At 33.8% G+C, this 23,324-nt stretch overlaps 1 protein-coding gene across 1 annotated transcript; it reads left to right on the forward strand.

The window, feature by feature from the left end:
• Positions 1 to 13,597: 13,597 nt before the first annotated feature.
• On the forward strand, positions 13,598 to 13,915 carry LOC135199085 (uncharacterized). Its single transcript, XM_064227002.1, has one exon. The coding sequence runs from the start codon at positions 13,598 to 13,600 to the stop codon at positions 13,913 to 13,915; it is 318 nt and encodes a 105-aa protein (XP_064083072.1).
• The last annotated feature ends 9,409 nt before the right edge of the window (positions 13,916 to 23,324 follow it).

The raw sequence follows: 23,324 nt of genomic DNA on the forward strand, positions 1-23,324 counted from the left end.
TATATATATATATATATATATATATATATATATATATATATAGTAATTGAAACACCAGCAGGGAAGCGCCATCTACTTATCAGTTAGGAAACTAAGGCAAAACCCGGACCAGCATTTTGTACAACTTTATTCGTGAGGATTAGCTGTTGGGCATATTATACTAAAATCACTTCATTATAGTAGGCCAAACAGCTAATCCTCACGAATTGCCTATATTCAAGTTATAGTTTTAAACACTCAACTATACATCAGTTTACTTTCTTTGTAAGCATTCTGTCTTTTGCTCTCTCCACATAAGGTTGGTTAGCGGTCTTTGGTTCTTTTGTTCTTTTGTGTGTGTGTGTGTGTGTGTGTGTGTTTTTAGCTGTAATGTATTGAATTTTAATTTTCCTATGAAATTTTAAGTTTTTATAGTAACTTTTTCAGTAATTTCTTCATTATTCAACAGATCCCTGATGGTGTAATAAAGAAATTATTACGAAACGTCGGAAATAAAGAATATGTTGGAATTAATTTGGTTTTCCCTTGGTGGTCCACCCTCGCACTGATATATATATATATATATTATATATATATGATATATATATATATATATATATAATATTATCTCTATAATTATCTATTGGCACATGTTAAATATTATATTCAAAAATAAGGGTATATATATATATATATATATGTGTGTGTGTGTATGTGTGTGTGTGTGTATACATATATATTGTAAAGGACCTCACTCGGCCCTGCAGGATTTTAAACACAAGAAGATGATGGGACAGGAATTACTGACAGAAATTGACAAACAAAGGATAAAGGTGCTAAACAAATTGGCCTTGAACTATTCAATATTCACAAAATTTACTACATTTACATTTATACAAATGAGACAGTGAATAAATTTACAAACATGATTTGGTACAAAACTTATATGAAACTTAAGGAAAGTCAAAACAATATTGCAGTCGGTGCATAAAAACAAAGTAATTAAACATCAAACATGAGCAAATCAATTATCTTAAAAAAAAAAACACTGAGCAACATAATAGTATGGAAAAAAATAGTCAGTTAAGATATGCAAAGCATGACCACAATTAAACCTGAATTTTTAGATATCTCAAAATAGACACAACCATCCAAAATAATTATTACATGACAAACAACATCATATACAAGTAATTATTGTGATATCTTTGTAAGAATAAATACCACAAGCCCCAACAACAAAATTAATACTAACAGTGTTTAACACATAAGCACAACATTGATAACCTCAATAACCCCAATAGGGTTAACAAATACAAACAACTCTGTTACCAATCTCAATACATGCAACAGGGTTAAAAAATATAGGCAAGCCACAAAAATAGCCACTGCTGCGAAACTTGTTGAAAATAACAACCGAGGTAAGCTGCAATACCACTGACGATGTTACACTCCAGGACGAGGTCAAACCCCAAGGACGAGGTGTTACACTCTGGGATGAGGAGGTTGGCGATCGTGACAGGCTGGTGGTTCTGTGGCATCATTGGGGTGTGCATGAAAGTGTAAATCTGTTTTTAATTATTTAACTTCTGTAGCAGTGTTGGAAGAATGCTTGGATGGAGAGGCCTATACAACACCCAGTCACACTCAGTAGGAAAATTGGATGGATGTTAATCTGAATGAACACATGACAACAGCAATGGTAGCTGACTCAAGAGAAATTCTTGAGAATTTTAAAGATCTGTTCACAGATGTCCCAGGTAAAACCAGGAAACAAGTTTGTCACATTGAATTGGAATATCCAGAGGTGGTAAGAGCAAAACCTTATCCTATTCTGTATCACTTGTAGGCATTGGTAAGTAAGGAACTGCAAAATTTTAAAGAGTTTAAAATATTATTGAACCATCAAAGTCTCCATATTTTCTTCACCAATGTGTGTAGCTCCAAAGAAGGATGGAAAGGTTAGGTTATGTTTAGATCTGAGGCAGCTGAATAAAGGGGTTAAATTTGATGCAGAACCAATGCCAGAGGTAGGCGATATACTTTCTAAAATTGCTGGTAGTAAATACTTTACCAAACTGGATTTGACAAAGGGGGAACTGGCAGATTTCGTTAGCAGAGGATAGTAAACCATACACTGCATTTGCAACACATGAGGGACTTTACTAATTTACAGTATTACCATTTGGATTAGTAACAGCACCTGCCATATTTAACAGATTGATGAGGGAATTGTTTGGAGATTTAAATAATGTAGAGACCTTCTTTGATGATATTTTAATTCACACAGAAACCTGGGATGAACACTGTGCACTGCTGCAAGAAGTTCTAGTAAGGTTGAGAGATGCCATTTTGATTGTAAGACTAAGTAAAACAGAAATTAGAAAGAAAACCCTTGAATATTTAGGACATATAGTGGGGCTGACACCAGAATAGATCAAAGCCATTCAAGAAGCTGCAGTACCACCGACGAAAAAAGGTGTTCGGTCCTTTCTAGGTATAACTGGTTATTATAGAAGATACATCCCAGGCTATGCAGAGATTGCTGCGCCGCTAACTAATCTCACCAAGAAGAATGCTTCAAATAGGGTAGTATGGGGTGAGAGCGAGGATAAGGCATTCAGAAAACTAAAGGAAAGTCTGACTAAAGGACCTATTCTGAAACTTATAACTTTCCGGAAACCCTTTATTCTTCGTACAGATGCATCAAGTACAGGGCTTGGAGCTGTACTTTTACAGGAGCATGATGATGAGAAGTGGCCAGTCTTCTATGCAAGTAGGAAACTCTCTGAGGTGGAGCAGAGGTATGCTGTAATCGAGAGAGAATTCTTGGCAGTTGTATGGGCTATGAAGAAGTTCTACCCATATTTGTATGGCAGCCAGTTCATCTTGGAAATGGATCACCGCCCTTTAACATATTTAGATACTGCAAAACCCCTTAATGGAAGATTAATGAAGTGGCTCTTCATCTTCAGCTGTTCAAGATGATTATACACTATATTAAGCCTCTTACGCCGGCTGGACGTATTTTACGTTGACATTTTTTGTCTCCCGTGTGCCGACTGGACGTATTTTACGTCGACTTACAAAAGTTTTTTTTTAAAATTCGCGGAAAAATACTTATAGGCCTACCAGCCTAAAACTTTTGAATCACGCGGCTTGGGGGATGCTGGGAGTTCACGGATCAAGGTGTTGTTTTGTTTACAATCGTTACACAGGCGCGCAAGCGCGAATTTCTTTCTGCCGCACTAAAAACAGTATCTGTGACACATCTCGGAAATTATTTCGTCACTTTGACATAATTTTTGTATCATTGTAAATTAGCCGTTACATGAAGTATTATATATGAAGATGTGCGCATTTTTATTTAGAATACAACAATAAAATACTCATGATTGTAGCTTTTATCAGTTTTGAGATATTTTCATATAAATAACGATAACTGCCAAAATTTCAACCTTCGGTCAACTTTGACTCTACCGAAATGGTCGAAAAACGCAATTGTAAGCTAAACTCTATATTTTGGTAATATTCAATCATTTACCTTAAGTTTTGCAACTAATTGGAAGTCTCTAGCACAATATTTCGATTTATGGTGAATTTATGAAAAAACTTTTTTTCTTACGTCCGCGCGGTAACTCTTCCGAAAAAAAATCATACATGCGATTGTGGTAATGTTTACACCATTTTAAAATTAGCCGTTATATAAAGTTTTATATATGGAAATGGGCGAAATTTCATGCACAATACAACTAAAAACAACCAATGGTTGTAGCTTTTATCAGTTTTGAGATATTTTCATATAAATAACGATAATTGCCAAAATTTCAACCTTTGGTCAACTTTGACTCTACCGAAATGGTCGAAAACGCAATTGTAAGCTAAAACCTTCTATTCTAGTAATATTCAAGCATTTACCTTAATTTTGAAACAAATTGGAAGTCTCTAGCACAATATTTCGATTTATGGTAATTTATGAAAAAAATAACATTTTCTTTACGTCCGCGCGGTAACTCTTCCGAAAAAATCATACGTGCGATTGTGGTAATGTTTGCACCATTTTAAATAGCCGTTACATAAAGTTTTATATATGAAAATGTGCGAAATTTCATGTAGAATACAACGAAAAATAATTGAAGGTTGTAGCTTATCTCATTTTTGAAATTATTTTGATATATAAATCTCGATAATATAAAAAAACCACATTCGGTCACTTTGACTCTACCGAAATGGTCGAAAAAACGCAAATTGTAAGCTAAAACTCTTACAGTCTAGTAATATTCAGTCACTTATTTCATCTTGAAACAAATTCGAAGTCTCTAGAAAAATATATTTAGATTTATGGTGAATTTAAAAAAAAATCTTTCCTTCCCTCCGCGCGTGGATTCTCCGCCACAAATCTCCGAAATGCGTACGTCCCATTCTCGGAAATATTTGCTCCGTTGCATATTAGGCATTTCATAGAGTTTTATATATGAAAATGTGCGCAATTTCATGTAGAATAAAACGAAAAATATTTGAAGGTTGTGCTTTCTTATTTCCGAAATAATTGCATATAAAAAAATATATATCTAAAAAAATTCGACATTTGGTCAACTTTAACTCGTCAGATATGGTCGAAAACTGCAATTGTAAGCTAATACTCTTACAGTATAGTAATATTCAATCATTTGTCTTCATTTTGAAACAAATTGGAAGTCTCTAGGACAATATTTAGATTTATGGTGAATTTTTGAAAAAAATATTTGTTTACGTCCGCTCGTTACGAATTCATGCATTATTTTGTGATAATATTTTCTCTGTGTTGCTTTTATCGTTTTACAATGTTATATACCAAAATGATTGCAATTTAGTGTACATTACAACGAAAAAAAAAAGTAACTTGTTTACCTTTCTAACCGTTTTGCGCACAGGCGATTTGAATACAATTATATATGAAATTTCGTTTTTTGTGCTATCATATATCGCATTATTATATATGATAATAATAATTTTTTTCATTTCTGATGGTTGCATACTAAACGTCAGCCAATGACAAAAAAAAGGAGCCAAAAAATGAACTCTTAATCTTGAAAACTAAGTGCGCTGTGATTTTTTTGAAAAAAATTAATTTTTTGCTTCCGCGCTCACTCTGAAACACCTCCGGCACACGAGAGACAATTTTTTTTTTACCGCTTCGGCGTAAGAGGGTTAAGGGTAGTGATAATGTAAGTGGAGATTATTTAAGCAGACTGTAATGGGACGAAAATTCAAGAATTTTCTTGTCATTGTGTGGAGGCAATGTTACATTTAAGTAACATTAGAATAACAGTGTTTCCTTATGTGGATTCTAATGAAGAAGAAAAAAAGTTTTTATGTGTAATTGCATAATATGTGTTTTGTTTCTTTCCTGCTATTTCGAGAAGGTTTGGGAAATTACCGAGAACAGGAATATGTCAGTTTTATTCAGAAGTACCAAAGGACTGTTTTTGGCAGAGGGAGGGATCTGCTGAAGAACCAGACCATTCCAAAAAGTCGCAACCCCTATATAAGAAGAAGAAAGTGTTCGTGACGGGGAGACAGATACTGACACTAGAGGTGTTAGGAAGGGAGGAAAAGGTGCAAGAGATTAGGGTTACATAACTCTGTATGAGCTGGTTTCATGAGTATTTACGTGAGTTAGATATTTGATGTAAGAATAAAAGGCGATTTCAATAGAAATAGGCCAGTATGACGTTAATCAGGCAAAGTTTATGGTGGTTTCAGTGCAAATACACTATTCGTGAGTAGTAAGCCAGCCAGGTTGGAGCTGTAATATGAAGACAGTCTGGTTTAAACTTAGTCCTCGCTTTATAGCCTAAGCAAGGTTGTTGTATCACTCTCCTGTTATTAACATGATTTGAGTGAAGAAAATTAGTGGTGGGGTTATGAGTTTTCCTATAATTATAGGGTAGCTTGCACCTACCAGTAAATCCCTAGTCTCTGTTCTCCATGGCTAGCCAGGATAGGGCTATCAGTAAGTCCCTAGGCCTGTTTTCCTAGCTAGTCTGGATTTAGGGCTATTAGTGTGTCTCTAGTCTGTCTCCATAGCTAGCCTTGGATAGGGATATCAGTAAGTCTCTAGGCTGGTTTTCCTTAGCTAGTCAAGATAGGGATGGCTATCAGGAAGTCCCTAGTCTGTGTTGTCCTTAACTAGCCAGGATAGGGCTATACATAAGTTAAGTGCATCACTCTCATGCTAGTAGTATTTGGTACCCATATTTTTTTTTAGAAAATATTTAACTCTGTTAGCCTGTTGATTATTTCAATGGTCAAGTTAGAGATTGACTTGTACCCTAAAGCTAGCTGGATTAAATATTGATTATGGGAATAGGCCTAAACTAACAAGGTTAAATTAGGTACGTGATATTTATATGTATGCTTTGTAGGAGTTAGGCAAGAGCTGGCATGATGAAGCTGTATTCAGTAATTATCAATAGAGTGTGTAGTTACGTTTTTGTCTGCTACATATTTAAATGGCTATAGTTAACATTAGTCAACCATGATTGTAATTGTTAAGTAAAGATACTGTGTTTACTACTGTACTAATCATAGATAAGGAATATAAAGTTAATTTGTTTGGCTGTACTGTTATACTAAGGAGGTTGCAATTTAACTTTCAATGCATTTGTGGATTCTTTAGCCAGTAAAAAACACTTCCGGAGGGTCTAATCACTTTTGTTGAGACAAAACCTTCCTCCAACATACCATATAATATAATTATATATATAATATCTTATATATATTATATATATATTATATATAATATATTATATTGATATAATATATAACAAATATATATATATAATCTATATATATCGTATATATATATATATATATAATCTATATATATTATAAATATATATATATTCTATCGTAGATATATATATATATAATAATAGTATATATATTAATATATAGTATATATATAATATTTATATATTATATATTATATTATATATAATATATAGTATATATTTAATATATATATATATATATGATATATACATATATATAGGATTATATATAAATATATCTATTATAATATAGAATATATATATATATATATATATAATATATATTTATATATATGTATATATATATATATAATTATTATATTATATATGGTATAAATATATTAATATTATATTGTATATATAATAATAATATGTATATATTATATTATATAATATAATTAGGTAATTTCAATTTTAGAATTCTCCCCCTTCAAATGTTTTGTTTACTGCATTTACCATTTTTTTATTACATGAAATTTAGATAAAAACATTCTCAGCCAACAGATACAAAAAAAGGATACGAAAAGATCTGAGTGGAGGTGAACATCACCTTTTTTCCGATAATGGAAGCTTACTTTCGTCTGTAAAACAAGGATCTGTGATTCGTAAGAGGCTTTTGTAGTATTTGACTGAAATCTTCCTCACTTTGGAATCTGTAATTTTTCAAAGTGGTAGGATTTGTCTTTTGCTCTCGGAGCTATTATTATGCGTTACGTTCCGTCTAGTCCAGCCATCTGTGATGGCACTATACCTTTCTCACGGAAATTACTATTTCAACTTAGTAAATAAATGAAACCTTCATAGTTACATATTCATCCTGGAGAGCGAGAAAGCTTATCAACGGGAAGTTCACAATTGTGAGCTTTCACAAAATATTTGAAAGTCAGCCGAATAACTATGTCATCTCAACTTCGAACTGATATTATGATATTGAACTTTACTCTCTCTCTCTCTCTCTCTCTCTCTCTCTCTCTCTCTCTCTCTCTCTCTCTCTCGTGAATCGAAGACAATATTGTTCTAGGCCACTGGCGATGAAATACATGGCGTTAACTAATTTTTTTCTGTTAAGGGCACCATTATGGGATTAGAGGTAATAAATGAAATCGGCTCCCTCCGGTAATTGACACTAGGCGAAGTTGATGGGAAGATGTTCCCTTCTGTAATATTCCGGCAATACAAATTAATGCTGCCATCACCGTCAGAAGTCCAAAACGAAGTACTATCTCCAGTGTACCAAACTGTTCATAACGAACAGTTGATCCATGTCTAAATCGATAACCATTTTCCCTGGTAAATTCTTCGTTCATTTTACTTATTCGGTCTAGAACTTGCAATACTCTCTATTTGGTATTCAAAGTGTCCTTATTCTCTATACCTTTTATGGTCATCTCTTACTTTTACCTTTAAAAAATAGAAGCACTAATCCTCTCATTCCTTCCATACCTTTCCCTCGTGTATAAATACTATACACATCTTGGTCAGCCACTTGATTAAAATTCCACCAGAGTATCACTGCAATCCATGTCTCATCCCACCAAGTCTTTGCGCTTTTCGCTTTTCAAACCTTAATCCTTTCCTGTTCGCCTCACTTAAATCTACTTTTTACTATCCTACGTAATCAGCAAATCTTCAAACGATTTACTCCCTTGACCAAAGAATCCGTTTATTTCTGAAAATATATTTCCCATTATGCCCTTTTCTCTGCTTTTATTTTCCTCTAAAACAGATTTTTCCATAAAGTACTTGCCTATATTCATCCCTATGTCATCATTTACATCAACTTTCCATCCCACAATCTTCTTGTTACACTACCTATCCAACCGTATAATTGTATATGATCTTTTCTATCCTCAAATTGTACCTCAAATGATCTCTTTTTTTTTCCGTAAATCAGACCTGTCGTTTCCTCCCTTTTAACTCGTTTCTAAACATACACATCCTTGAGCGTTAAGACTCTCACTTTGATTTGCATGGTCTCCTGTCCTTGCCTGCCTCGAGCCCTATCAACTTTTCAACCGTTTTCTCTTCATGTGTAGGTTTGTCTCACTTTTGCCTTATCAAACATACTTGTTTTGATTTCAATTACATTCAAATTTTACCCCTTCCTCTCCAATTTCTGCTTTCATTGATCTTATATTATATTATCTTTTTCTCGGTGTTTTGTTATGTTACGGGGTAACATAATGCGTTAGCACAGATTACAGTGAAGCTAAAGTTGATAGATGAAATGGTAAGAAGAGGTGCAGCAGGAGGTACAGAACATATTGCAAATGTACCCGTTTACTCCATACTTACAGATAAAATAACATCTTCCAAACAGACCTCTCTGTTCTTACTTGGTTCATGAATTCCAAGCCTACAACAATGCTCTCTCCTTTTCCGTTGTCCACTTTTGCATTTAAATGACCCAGCTTAAAGATTCTGTCGGATTCTCAAACTCAGTGGGAGAGATTCTGCCTCGCCAAAAACATTTACTGCTATTCTCCCTTTTTTCCATTCCTGGAAGATATACCCTTACTACCATAAATTTTCTTCATGCTAATTACGCATAAATAGAAGAAGGCTTTAGGAAACATTTGTATGTACTTGGTCTCTGGTGACATTCCGATAACTTACAATAATTTTTACTACTACTTTAATACGGACAGCGCATGTTATATCGATGTTTTTTTTCCCCCGCTGTATTAATTAAGCGATCTTCCATTTTAACTTCAACGATAACGGAAATTTCAAAATGCATTCAAATACATTGTATCATTAGCTTATGTATCATTATCTTGCACAGGAAAATCCACAGGTTTCAAATCTGCTATCAAAGAGGAGCAAAGTAATGTACTATATTACCCCCGACCATAAAAGCTTTATGATCCAAATGGGAGGCTCGCCTCATCGATAAAACCTGTCGGTGATATTTTGTACCAGCAGAAAGTCTATAAAAAAAATTAAAAATAAGCCTATGAATAGACCTTTTTTAAAATGATTTTTAATATCTCGGTTTATGTCATAGGAATCCGTGAGAAAATTTATTATCTTGTTATTTTCATCATATAATTCATTGACTAAACCTTTCTTCTGTAACTGTTCTTGCTTAATTTCTTGCCATCTGTTTGATGATATGCTTTTTTAACTTTACTTTGCGCGTGAAATAACTTTAATATCGTATGAAGTACTATTAGCAGAAATCATTTGATTTATTTTGATATCCTTCGCTCTAGATGATTTTTTTAATGTGAAATTCCTCTCTCTGGTTCTCTATCTCCGTGACTCTTCATCCCTCCGCTTGATTCTCTTTTGACTGTTCCTATTTCATATTCATCGGCACAATTCCTATAGTATGCGATTATCACGACGATATCTGTTGCTGACGAGAGATAAATAGATAAATAAAAAATTCTGACGTAACGCACCTCAAAGACTTTCAATGAAATCCGGTACTCGATTTTAGACTTTTTTTTATGCAACTTATGACACATTTGTATTTGCAATCTAAAGCACATCAATATTTTATTGGCAGCGTAATCAGGTCATGAATAACTGGTTTGAATTTTTGGAGCGTTTGTATACAATAAGCTGACCTTTTATAGATGTCGCCAAATGTATGAAAATGCTTCGAAATTCTGTGTCATTCCCTCCCTTGAAAAGTGGATCTAAAAAGGGACTGGGATTAAGAATTCATACAACGTTTTACTATTTAATAAGAACAGCTATTCAATATTTACGCTAAAGATAAGTATAACGGAGAGCAGTTCATCCAGGTAGAGTTTAAAAGAGGGAGACGAGGGTGAGGATAAAACCTGTCACCGAGGTTCAGGGACGGGCGTCGTCGCTAGGGGATTCATGATTCAATATTCAAATGGCCGTTGCAGGTATCCTAGATCGTCTAATTTTCATTGCTGCAACTTCACTAACCCTAATATCGGCTGCCTGTGCTGCAGAAGGCCATAGGTGGGAACATACACAAGAACTTTACTTTGGCTATCTAGCGAGAAAATGGAAGACGAGACAGAGCATCAGTGCTCACGCGGCCAACATCAGCTTTAAAAATACAACGCCTAATGTACTGTTTCGTAACATATCAATTAATGAAAGGTTATTCATCTGTAAAACTCTTATTATCCTCGAAAGATTTTCCCATATATATATATATATATATATATATATATATATATATATATATATATATATATATATATATATATATGATATATATATATTATATATATATATGTATATACATATATATATATATATATATATATAATATATATATATATATAATATATATATATATATAGTATATAATAGGCATATATCGAACTACAAATGTCCTTTAATATCTAATTCACTCTACCCTCGGAATTAATATATTTTTCATATATGTTTAACCGAGGGGGAATTTATTAGGCGATAATAGAATTGGCGATCGACAGGCGCGAACCATCGACCTCTCAATTCCAGGACTGGCAGTGGGGCTTCAATGCCAGTCCTGGAATTGAGAGGTCGATGGTTCGCGCCTGTTGATCGCCAATTCTATTATCGCTTAATAAATTCCCCCTCGGTTAAACATATATTGAAAATATATTAATTCGCGGTAGAGCGATTAGATATTAAAGGGACATTTGTAGTTCGATGTATGTATATGAATCACGGTAATGTGATAGACTTATATATATATATATATATATATATATATATATTATATCTATATATATATATATATATATATATATATATATATATATATATATATATATATATAATATATATATATATATATATATATATATATATATACATATATATAATAATATATATAATATGTAATATATATAATTATATATATATATATATATATGTGTGTGTGTGTGTGTGTGTGTGTGTGTGTGTTCATTCGTCAACTTTTAAGTTTCTACTTTTAATCACAATGAATTTGCTTTCGTATGTACTTTTGAACCTTGATGATGAGAGAGATTTTGGCATAAGCATGTTTGACTATTCAAGAATTGCGCTCTCAAGACAGCTTACTCATACATACATACATATAGTATATACACCACGAATTGATAAACATTTTAGTCAGATTATTTTTTTTTTCATATTGAGGAGGAATGTGTTTGATTAGATGACTAAGTTGTTTAAGTGTGTCTGCATGAGAGAAAGGTTCCACAGAAAAGGTAAGAGAAATAATGATTTTTTTTTATGACAGAAAAAGTGTTTGAAGCTAATGTAAGATTATTATAGATGTGTTTTTATGTTCATCAGTTTAAATATGGTGTATTTTAATTTTCAGGCAAGTAAGACATTGAAGAAAAGGATGGTCGATATTGCCGTGGAAAAAGCGAGTTATCAAGTGCTCCGTAAAGGAAAGCTGCGTTAGGAGTTAAAGTCTGAATGTAGATTGTGTTCAACATAAATATTGTTGGTAGCAATTTCTTTTTAAAGGTAACTGTGTGCAACAGTATAAAGAAATGAAATGCCTGGTAAAGTTAAAGTGGACATGAAATGCAATGAGAAGACAGAGGTGGGAAAGGAAAATAGAAGGAATCATTCATGCATTAGAAATCACCTGATGATATTGATGAGGAGAAACAATCACAGGTTTTTATACATGAATTTGGAATCGTGTAGGACACTGTAATGAAAGTGAGACTGAAAGGATACCAGGGTGATCGAGCAATGAATAACGAGAGAATAACGCGAAGAATAATATAATGAATATGAGCATTAACGGCAGTGCTCATCGTGCAATATAAAATTATGATTACCTTAATTCCTTTTTTTAAATTTGTCTCCAACACTTATTAATAGGGTACATGAAAAAATTTCTCTAAAATCCAGTGTTTTACCACGTATATATTTTCCCAGCTTCATCCTGGCCACATGAAAAGACTATAACTCTCCGTCTTGTTTTACTTATTTTTTTACTTCAGAAATATGAGATCATAAAGTTTTAAGGGCAAAGGACCTGGATGGCTAACGATCCGTCTCGAGGGACACTGAGGAGAGACAGTTTCCTGAAATAACGATGGTCACAGATTTTGCTGCCTTGGTATGATTATTCGAGCCGAAGACAGGGCACAGACACCCATGACTGCAGTGCCACTTGTGATGCTTGTGAAAGAAGGGCATTGAATATTTTCTTTCAAGTTACTTAGATCACACATTGTATTTAACCAAACACTGACAAAAATCAGAAAAAAAGAGAAGATAACCCAATGCAACATAATGACCTCTTTCTATGATTATCTAAGATATTACTTATTTGCTTAAAAATTTCATTATAATGTGGCATTGAAGAACAACAACAATGCAACACATAATAGAAATTATCTTAATAAATCTTTGAAAAATGTGTAAGTTGTTCAAACGGAAATAACCATAAACCTGGAACAGATGTACGAGATTCAAGAGGTCTCAGTAAGCTGAGAAAAGATATATAGCTGTTGGTTGTGTAGCACAGATAGGAAACAGAAAGCTCGTACTGTTTGGCTAGTTTTGGCAAGTGTTCCATAAAGTTTATCCCCACGGGTAGTTTCAATTTAGGGCTATCCTTTGTAAGAGCACTTTGATTATGATTAGGACAATTATAAAATTGAAAAAGTAAACATTAATAACCTTTGCTTTTATGAAAGCTGACAACGACATTCTTCTTTGTTCCCTTCAAAAGAGACATCAATAACCCTTTGATTTAGGACCTTAAAGGAGAAAAGGGGGAGCAATTTAGAGGACTGTGAGAGAGATGTCTGGAAAGGGGGACCGTAGAAAATGGACAGGGCAAAAGAGTAGAAAATATCTGGGCAGACATGATAGAAATATGTGTTGGAGAAGAAGAGGGATTGGTGGGAAGGACCAGGGGATATGGAGTGTCGAGAGGAGAAAAGTGGTGGTGGAATGGCGAGGTGCAAGAATCAATTAAAAGGAAATCAAAAGCATTTAAGGAATGGAAAGTAAGGTATGCACAGGGTGCAGAAGAAAGGATCAGAGAAGAGGAAAGAGAGGCAAGGAGGAGGGCAGGTATGGTTATGGGTAGGGCAGCAGAGCAGTTGAATGAAAGACTAGGAACAAGAGAAGGAGAAAAGGATATTTATAAGATTTCAAACTTGAGGAAAAGGCAGAGATAAGGTGTGGGTAAATTGTGTGTCATCAAGGATAGTGATGGAAATATATTGAATAGGGATGAAGACATTAAGAAGAGATGTCGAGAGTATTCTAAACAACTATTAAATACTGAAAATAAGAGAGAAGAGATGGGGGAAGAGCAAGTAGTGGAGCCACCAGTGATGGAAATACAGGATACAGAAGTGAAGAGAGCATTAAGGAAAATGGAGAATGGTAATTTACCAGGTCCATCAGAGTTCCAAATTGAGATGATCAAATCAATAGGTGCAGAGGGGGAGATATGGATATTGGATTTATTAAAAGTTATATGTGAAGAGGAAGAAATGCTAAGGGATTGGGAGGAGAGTCTAATGGTATATATATACAAGCACAAGGGAAATGTCATGGATTGTGATAACTACTGGGGAATTAAACTAACAGAAATGAATTGAAAGTTTTAGAGACAATACTGGATGAGAGATTAAGAGAGATTGTAAAGATTGGAAAACAGCAGTATGGATTGATGAGAGGAAGAGGGACGTTGGATGCCATCTTCATAGTAAGAGAGCTACAGGAAAAGAGGCTAGAGGGAAACCAGGAGCAGTATTGTTCATTTATATATCTAGAGAAAGCATATGATTTAATCCCAAGGGAAGTGTTGTTTTGGTGTTTAAGGAAAAAGAAAGTCCCAGAAAAGTTGGTTAGGCTGGCTGAGATGATATATAAAAGAACACGCACAAAATTGATAACAGCGGTTGGGAAAACAAAAACTTTGAAGTTTGTGTTGGATTACACCAGTGGTCAGCATTAAGCCCATTCTTGTTTGTGCTGGTCATGGATGTGTTAAGTGAAGCAAACAGGTATGAAGAGCTGTATGAATTGCTGTACGCCGATGATCTGGTGATTACTGCTGAAAATGTGGAGGACCTACAGAGAAGGGTTGGAGAGTAGCAGGAAGCTTTAGAGAGGGGTGGCTTAACGGTGAATGTGAATAAAACAGAGGTTCTGTTGAGTAGTAGGGAAGATAGAGACGGAATAGTAATGCTAGAAAGAAGAGGGTTGATTATAAAACAGACAGAAAAGTTTAAATACTTAGGATCCACTTTAAGCGAAGAGGGAGGATGTGAGGCTGAAGTTGATAGTAGGATAAAAGCTGCATAGGGAAAGTGGAGAGAGGTAGCTGGAGTGGTGTGATAAGAAGATGCCAATCAAGCTAAAAGTCAAGATCTGTAACACAGTGATAAGACCAATAGTAATGTATGGAGCAGAAACATAAGCTCTAAGAAGAAAAGAGATAGTAAGGCTTTAGAGAAGAGAGATGAGAATGCTGAGGTGGATTATGGGAATATCGCTACTTGAGAAATTGGAGAATGGTAAAATAAGAATAAGGTCAGGCTTGGTAAAGATTACATAGGTGATAAGAGAGTCATGATTGAAGTGGTGATGGCTTGTGTTGAGGATGGATAACGAGGAGAGAGTGAAGAGGGCTTGGGAGGAACCTGTTAGAGGAAGAAGATCAAGAGGAGGGAGAAAATTAGATGGCGAGATAAATTGAAGGAAGATATGGAGAGAAGAGGTTTGGTGGAGGATGATGCCTTAGATAGAAGGCAGTGGAGAAGGCACATCAGGCAACCGACCCATAAGTGTAGGTATAACGGTGGGAAAGAGGAAGAAGACTTGGAGTGGGCTGACACGAATCTTTTTGAAGGCACAGAGTCAGCTAGCAGGAGCCTAGAAGGGTTGAGTTAGCTTTTGTAGATCAGGAGTCAACTGGTCAGGGTTGCAATTTATTCATTATTCATTTATTTCACGAGAGCTTGAAAGTGTGGAAGGAAAGGGTTTATGAAAATAAAGATGCCTCTAGAGCTATGATTATGTATCATAAGTGAAACGGAGAATGCTTTATAGTGATTCACCCTGTAATGTCTCAAATGATCTTACCGGCTGTCCACAATGTCCAACCAGTATCTGAGGAATTGTGTAGCCTGAGGTTAACGTGAACGGAAAGTAGACGTGACATGCATTCAGTAAACTCCTGCAAGCAATGTTCATGAAACGGAATTGTCTTCTATGACATTACTGTTCTCTCCATATGATTCTCTACCTTTGTTTACTTTCATTGTTGATTTGTTATACGATACTAATCAACTTGATAATGGCTAAAACATACGATTAGGAAAGGACGATTCAGACATGGGGACTAATACTTCCATGGCACATATCCTTCCTTTACTCAGGCTCTTTCTTTGAAAAATCTCTTAGGAAATGGAGTGACTTCCAAAATTCGCTCACTGTCTCGTCTTCAAATCTGTGCACTGATAGCGGTTAATCACATACACAGATTTAATCATCACATCTTACGGCCCCAGTAGATATGAAGATATTGATGAAACTTAATTTTCATATGGACGTGGAGAGTTCAAATTTAATCTAATTTTCAAGAAAAAGTTTTCGTTTCTAAAAACAGAATTTTCGGTAATTTTATTATTGGTAGAAAAACAGTGTTTAGTCGAAGAACATTCATTCAGTGCTATTCTGTGACACGCACACACACACACACAAATATATATATATATATATATATATATATATATATATATATATATATATATATATATTATATATGTATATATATATATATATATATATATATATATATATATATATATATATATATATATATATATATATATATATATATATATATATATAGTACGTTTTCGATTTTACTATTCTTTAATCAGAAGGTATTGCGAATTAAGGAACAAGTGCAATTTTTGTCAGTCATAATGGCCAGGTTTTATTTTTCTGCTACCGCTTTTGCGAAGATTTTTTCATTACCGTTCTAGTATGATAATCAATCTCTCTCTCTCTCTCTCTCTCTCTCTCTCTCTCTCTCTCTCTTCTCTCTCTCTCTCTCTATCCTTGTTAACTTTTCCTCTCTCCCAGGCAAGTGAGTCCCATTACAATTTCAAGTAATCATCTTCCGTGCTAAAACGAATGCGTTTTGATGCATGAAATTGAATAATTATCTATCAGTAGTGAATATAGAATTTTAAAACATTACTGAAAACTTGCGCAAAAATATCTACAGTTGCATAACAATGTAGCACCAAACGAACAACAATTTGTTTTACTGAAAATTTACGCAAAAACATCTTCAGTTGCATAACAATGTAGCACTAAACGAACAATAATTTGTTCAATCATAGAGGTTTTACTTTTGCTTATTGTCTGATAACTTGATGCAATTGTCTCTTATTATCGTGCAACAATATATTCCATGATTGTGAAAAGGTCAAAAGAGATCTGTGTTCTTCCCTTATTTTTACCAAAGAGCTGAGGAAAATGGAAGTCGCGCAATGGGCTTTCAGAGAAGCATTGTGTTCATAAGGGAGGAAAGTATTCGTAGACAGAAGAAACTAAAAGAAAGGAATGGTTGGTGGAAAATTCCCGAAATGACGTGAATTAACCATCGGTCATCGTTGACTTAGCTCTATGATCGCTCATGCACATTGTATTATCTGCCAATCAACAATTACTTCAGTAAATGAAACAGAATTTCCGATGGAACCCTCTGGAACGTTTAAAGGTCACCTTTCCCATTTGCCTGCTCGTTTTAAGCATTCAACATCTAGTGCAACAAATGCAGCAGAAATTACGATAATTTTTTTTGTTATGAACTATTTATCTTTTATACCTGTGAAGATCTACATATAACAGAAATATACAGACAGTAAACATCCCAAAAATCCCTCCGTGTGCAACCCCCCTCCCCCCACCCCCAATAATTTAAATGAACATCCATTTTCAAAGAATTTCTCTTTAGTAGTACATATTCATCCTATCGATTTCTATACACTCAAATAAAAAGACGAAAAAGGTCGTTCTTTGATCTCAGTCCCATCTGGGAGACTGATGACTATAAATCATTCCCATTAGCTCAGTTGGTTCCTGTCTCTGCCCGGGGCATCTTCTTCCCTGAGTGGAGGAATTGGATACTAAGGTCTTTGGTCGTAAAGGAAAAATCTTGTTTTGAAAATAGTATCCTTGTCTGACATTACAGCGACCAGAAAATGTCTGGGAAAAATTAGTTTTGCTGTAGATACCGTAACTAGGAAGAGCAAACTGAATGAAACTATGTCGAAACAGATGAAAGAAAAAGTAAGGAAAATCAGTACTTAATTGGTTAGTTAGGACACATGTCACTAATAAAATAATAATAAACCTCATAAACAGAGTAGCGATACATTTTATAAATGAGTCCGCAAAAACAAACTGACAAAGATCTCATGAACCAACATAAGATTTAAAAAAAAGGTTCACTTATATAATAATAATAAATATCGTAAATAAGTCAGTGCAAATAGAATGCTAAAAAGAAAGTTCACGGCATCGGCACATAATAGAGAAGGATCCAGTCACTAAAAAAAAAAAAAAAAAAAAAAAAAAAAAAAAAAAAAAAAAAAAAAAAAAAAAAAAAGAGAGACATTAGTGAGGAAAAGTATCACTTACTTCTCTATGTCCATATTCAAAGTTTCTTGTGGTTTTCACACCCCTCCCTCATCTTCACTCAAAAATTATAGGAAAAGTTCACATGGGAGGCAAAGCTTGACGCACAAATGAACAAGGATTCTCGTAGGACCACTCCCTTTAGATGACGTCACGGTCACGTAACGAATTCGTTGCGCAAGATAGTTTGTGTCATAATACATAATTTATTTCATAATTCCTGATCTACACATAGCAGGGTTTTCTACATTCTATGTTTTTCCCCTTGATCCAAGAAGTAATTAATCCCGAAGGGTAAAATATTCATCACTAGTTTCGCCCACCGGTACAGACGTATGTATGTACCAACACTTGTGGCCAAGGTGACCTTAGGTGGCAAATCCTGCTAACGCAGACATTCTTCTCACGTCTTGACATCGCTGTTTCAAAACGCAATGTCAACAAATGCAATAGCTCGCCACATCCATTTTCTAACCATTTGCCATAGGTCAGCAAGAAATACAGTTTAAATATGTAAAAAATGTTTAAGGCAAACGTCGGTCTTTCTTCAATTCTGTTTTTTTGGGCGAAATCACATTGCACAACATAACTGGAAGCAAGTTTTTTTATGTACCTTAAATTTGAGGCATTTGTTGAAAAAGCCAAATATTTTTTTATCATCATTTTCCTTTGCATCAAATTTATTTCTGATTATTTTTCTTTATAAAAGTTATGATACCAAGTGCCGGAGCACTTTCGGCCATTTAGGTAATAAGACAGTGAAAAGAGGGAGTTGGAGAGATTGGACAGCAAATAAAGAAAGGAGGAATAATAGTTGGTGTGAAATGCTGGCACAAGAAACTATAAAATGTATGAGGCTTTGTCTTGTCTATATAATCTCTAATATATATATAATTCTATATATATCTATATAATTATATATAATATATATATATTATAATCATACAAACAGATAAACATTATACCGGTGTTTTTGACAAAGTTCTAGATGGTCGATAGCCGCCAAAAGGGAAAGAAAAGTGTGGGACAATGTCGACAAAGGGGTTGTCCAAAAAGCTCCTAAAAAAATGTACATATATATATATATATATTATATATATATATATATATATATATATATATTATATATATATATATATATATCATACAACAGATTAACACTTTATACCGGTGTTTTATGACTAAGTTCACGATGGATGATAGCCCGCCCAAAAGAAGAAACTGTGTGACAATGTTAATACTAAGGGGGTTTGTCCAAAACTCCTAAAAAAATGTACAAGTTTATTACAAAAAATATTAAAATATAAATGAATACAAGAAACTCTGATACAAATAAAATATTGAAATCCCGACACCCGTGAAATTCAAAAGCAACAACAACCATACAATTGAAGATAGATTGCAAACACTTGCACAAAAATAATGGGGCCCTGAAAGAAAAGAGAAATATCAGCCAGTGGTGAATCCTAACAAAAATACAAACTAGATCTGCCCAACAGTGGTCATGACTTAATCCCTAGGTTGTTCCTCCAAGGGGAAGAATTCCTGAAGAGGTCTGTTAGCACATCAGACAATGTTCCATAGCAAAATTTTAGGCACCATCTTAAATGTCAAGGATTTGGAGGATGTCCAATTTAATCCATGGAGGCACTCCCACGAATGTCGGTAGAAAAAAATAAGGAATTCGTTTACCTTCTCTAAGAGAGGTCCACCAGCTCAATACAAGGCCGGGGCTGAAGGAAGCGTTAGGCAGCCAGCAGATTATATAGAAATCCATTTAGGATAGCGAGGAATGTTGCAGTTTATCTAATAGAGCTCGCACAAGAGAGGCCAGGAACACACTGCCTAAGCTGACCTGGAGCACTTCCCAAGAGATCTCTCTTTCCATGGGACTGACGAAACATGATCACTGGGAAGGAACAGAAAATGAAATGAAACACGAGGATTCATATCGGAAAGCGTAACTAAATACACTGAGGAGGAGGAAAACGGAACTTTAAAATAAAACCTAGTTTTAGATTATGATAGAATCTGACAATACACAGACACACAGACACAGACACACACACACACAACACACACACACCACACACACACACATATATATACTATATATATATAATTCGATATATATATATATATATATATATATTATATGATATATATATATAATATATATATATACATCGATCTACAAATGTCCTTTAAAATACCTTCACTTCTACCTCGGACATATAAATTATTTACCCTCGGAATTTAATATATTTTCATATATGCTTAACCGAAGGGGAATTTTTATTAGGCGATAATAGAATAACAGGAACGTCAGTGAAAGCTTTTTACCCACTCCACCACCGCAAGAGGTAGAGTGAATTAGATAGGCCTTATGTAGCTCGATGTATGTATATGAATCACGTTATGTGATATGAACCATCTTATATATATAATTTTATATATAAGAATTTTTTCACGGTTAATAGTGAACCTAATGAACCGTTTTTATATGATAATTATAATAAATTTATATATGAGTATTATAATGATATAATATATAATATATAATAATATATACTATATATAATATATATAATACACACACACACACACACACCACACACATATATATATATAATAATATTATTTAATATATATATATATATATATATATATATATTTTCCGGTCCATATATATATATATATATATTCATCCGGTTCCAGGGTAGGAACATACAAGCAGATGACATGGCAAACTAGTAAACCATTTACCCCAACGTTTTGTGATTTTCAATCACATCTTCAGGGATATCGATACACAATAATAAACTACTATGTATAAATATTCAGTCATAAAAAAAGGTAAGTTTTTATTTTAAAAATATATATATTTTTCCAGTACAAAGTGAACTAAAGCACACGAGGACAGAACACAAAAGATTTTAGATCGACGAGGAAAGACAACACGTTTAAGCAAAGATGTATTCAGAAACAATAGAGTTAAAACAAACAACATACGTATATAAAGACAAACTTAAAACAATGGGGACTAACCTGTTGTTCAGAGGCTAAGAACAAACTAAGAATATAGTATACGAAGATTTTTCCAGGCAGACAGAGAGTTAAGATAAATATAAGGATACAGCGGGATTTCAATAAAACTGTTCAGAGATATATGGGGGCCATTGATCTCAAATTAATACCTAAAACTCCAAAAAAATATCGTCTCTCTTTTCAGATTTAAGGATCGGCCACCGCCTTCTACTTGCTGTCTAATTTCAAAGCTAAGGAAAGAGCAATTAAATTGGGAGTTGACAATCGAGATTGTAAATTCAAGGGTTACATTCAGATCATTGAAGAAGTTTCAGATATGAAACACAAGTCTCGTTTCTATTATTGAGAAATATGAAGAGTATTAAAAAAAAAATTCTGAGAGCAATTGCGCACAATTTTTAGATACTAATGAACATACATCTTACTGTATTTTTTTATTTCATGATGTTATTTTTTGGCAATAAACTGTTAATTAAAATACTTAAAAGTATATTTTGTTACTATTCACACTTGTTAATTTTCGGCCAAATGTCTGTCGACGAAATGTCCGTTCGGCTGAATGGCCGTCGGTTAAATGTCCGGCCACACAGATTCAAGCTCTGCGTGAGTAAGCTTTCTATTTGTGGAACAGTGTGCAATTGCAAAACTCATAAACTGGCTCCTACAGAGCATTTGTAAGTGTCATGACACGCACCACAGGCAACAGGATACCGACAACATTAGTTGCCTTTTATTACACAGTAGTATTGTACCTGCCTCCTTTCTTCCCCACATTTACATCAAAGAAGTTTAGGCTAAGAGTTATTCTTCAAGGCATACTGTGGACAGGTGTCTTTTTTGGCAGTATCGATGACAATAAAGATACCATCTACGTATTACATGGGAGAAAAACCACACAATAAATTTTAAAGGTACAAAGGTTGTTTTTGCATGTAACGACAGGACTTTGAGACGAGTAATAGAAGGGGTATAAATTTCCTTAAACGAGACCTTTACAGGAAATACTGGAATTGCAGAATATATGTGTCAATGATGATGCTGCTTCTCTCTTATTTCCTCCACACAGGTCATTTCTCCAACAAACCACCCAACCAGCACAGAACAAGCAGAAACATTCCCCCACAAAGCTCAAGACGAAGTTCTGGAAGGGTGGTACGAGGGCTCAACCACCGTCTTTGAATTCATATTTAATAAGTAGTTTAATCAGCTTTGTTACCTAATAACTTATACATTGTTTCAAAGTGTTTATGATAATAAATAAAGTCTGTTTTGTGCCCCATCATACAGTCCAGTTCCTGGGAGGTGACGATATATCAAACATTTTAGTGAATACAAGACCACAGTTGATGGTCCGAAATCTATAAGTTGCCTCTACAATGAAATAATATTTTTATTTAAATAAAGCTACATAAGGCTTTTACCATCATTGGGTGGGATTGTATCTCCATATTATTATATCTATATATATTATATATATAGATATATATATCTATATATATACTATATGCTGTTATATGATGAAGTATATAAATATTTATAATATATGTTTTTAAATATCTATAATATATATTATATATAATAGTTATATGATATAGTTAATATATAACTCAAAAAATCACTCATAAATGGTGACTGGGAATATCTTGAAGTAAAATCAAAGTCCACAATTATTTACATGTAAAAATGTAGTTAAATTAAAACACATAAAAGACGTACTTTTAATGTATTTGTATCTCATTTTACATAATTTGTGGACTTTGGATTACTTCAAGATATGTATATTATATAATTATAATATATAATTAGTATTATATATATATATATATAATATAATTTTGTATGTATGTTAATATGTTTATGTAATATATATTA

This window comes from Macrobrachium nipponense, chromosome 25 (assembly GCF_015104395.2).
Source record: "Macrobrachium nipponense isolate FS-2020 chromosome 25, ASM1510439v2, whole genome shotgun sequence".
NCBI classification, from domain to species: Eukaryota; Metazoa; Arthropoda; class Malacostraca; order Decapoda; family Palaemonidae; genus Macrobrachium; species Macrobrachium nipponense.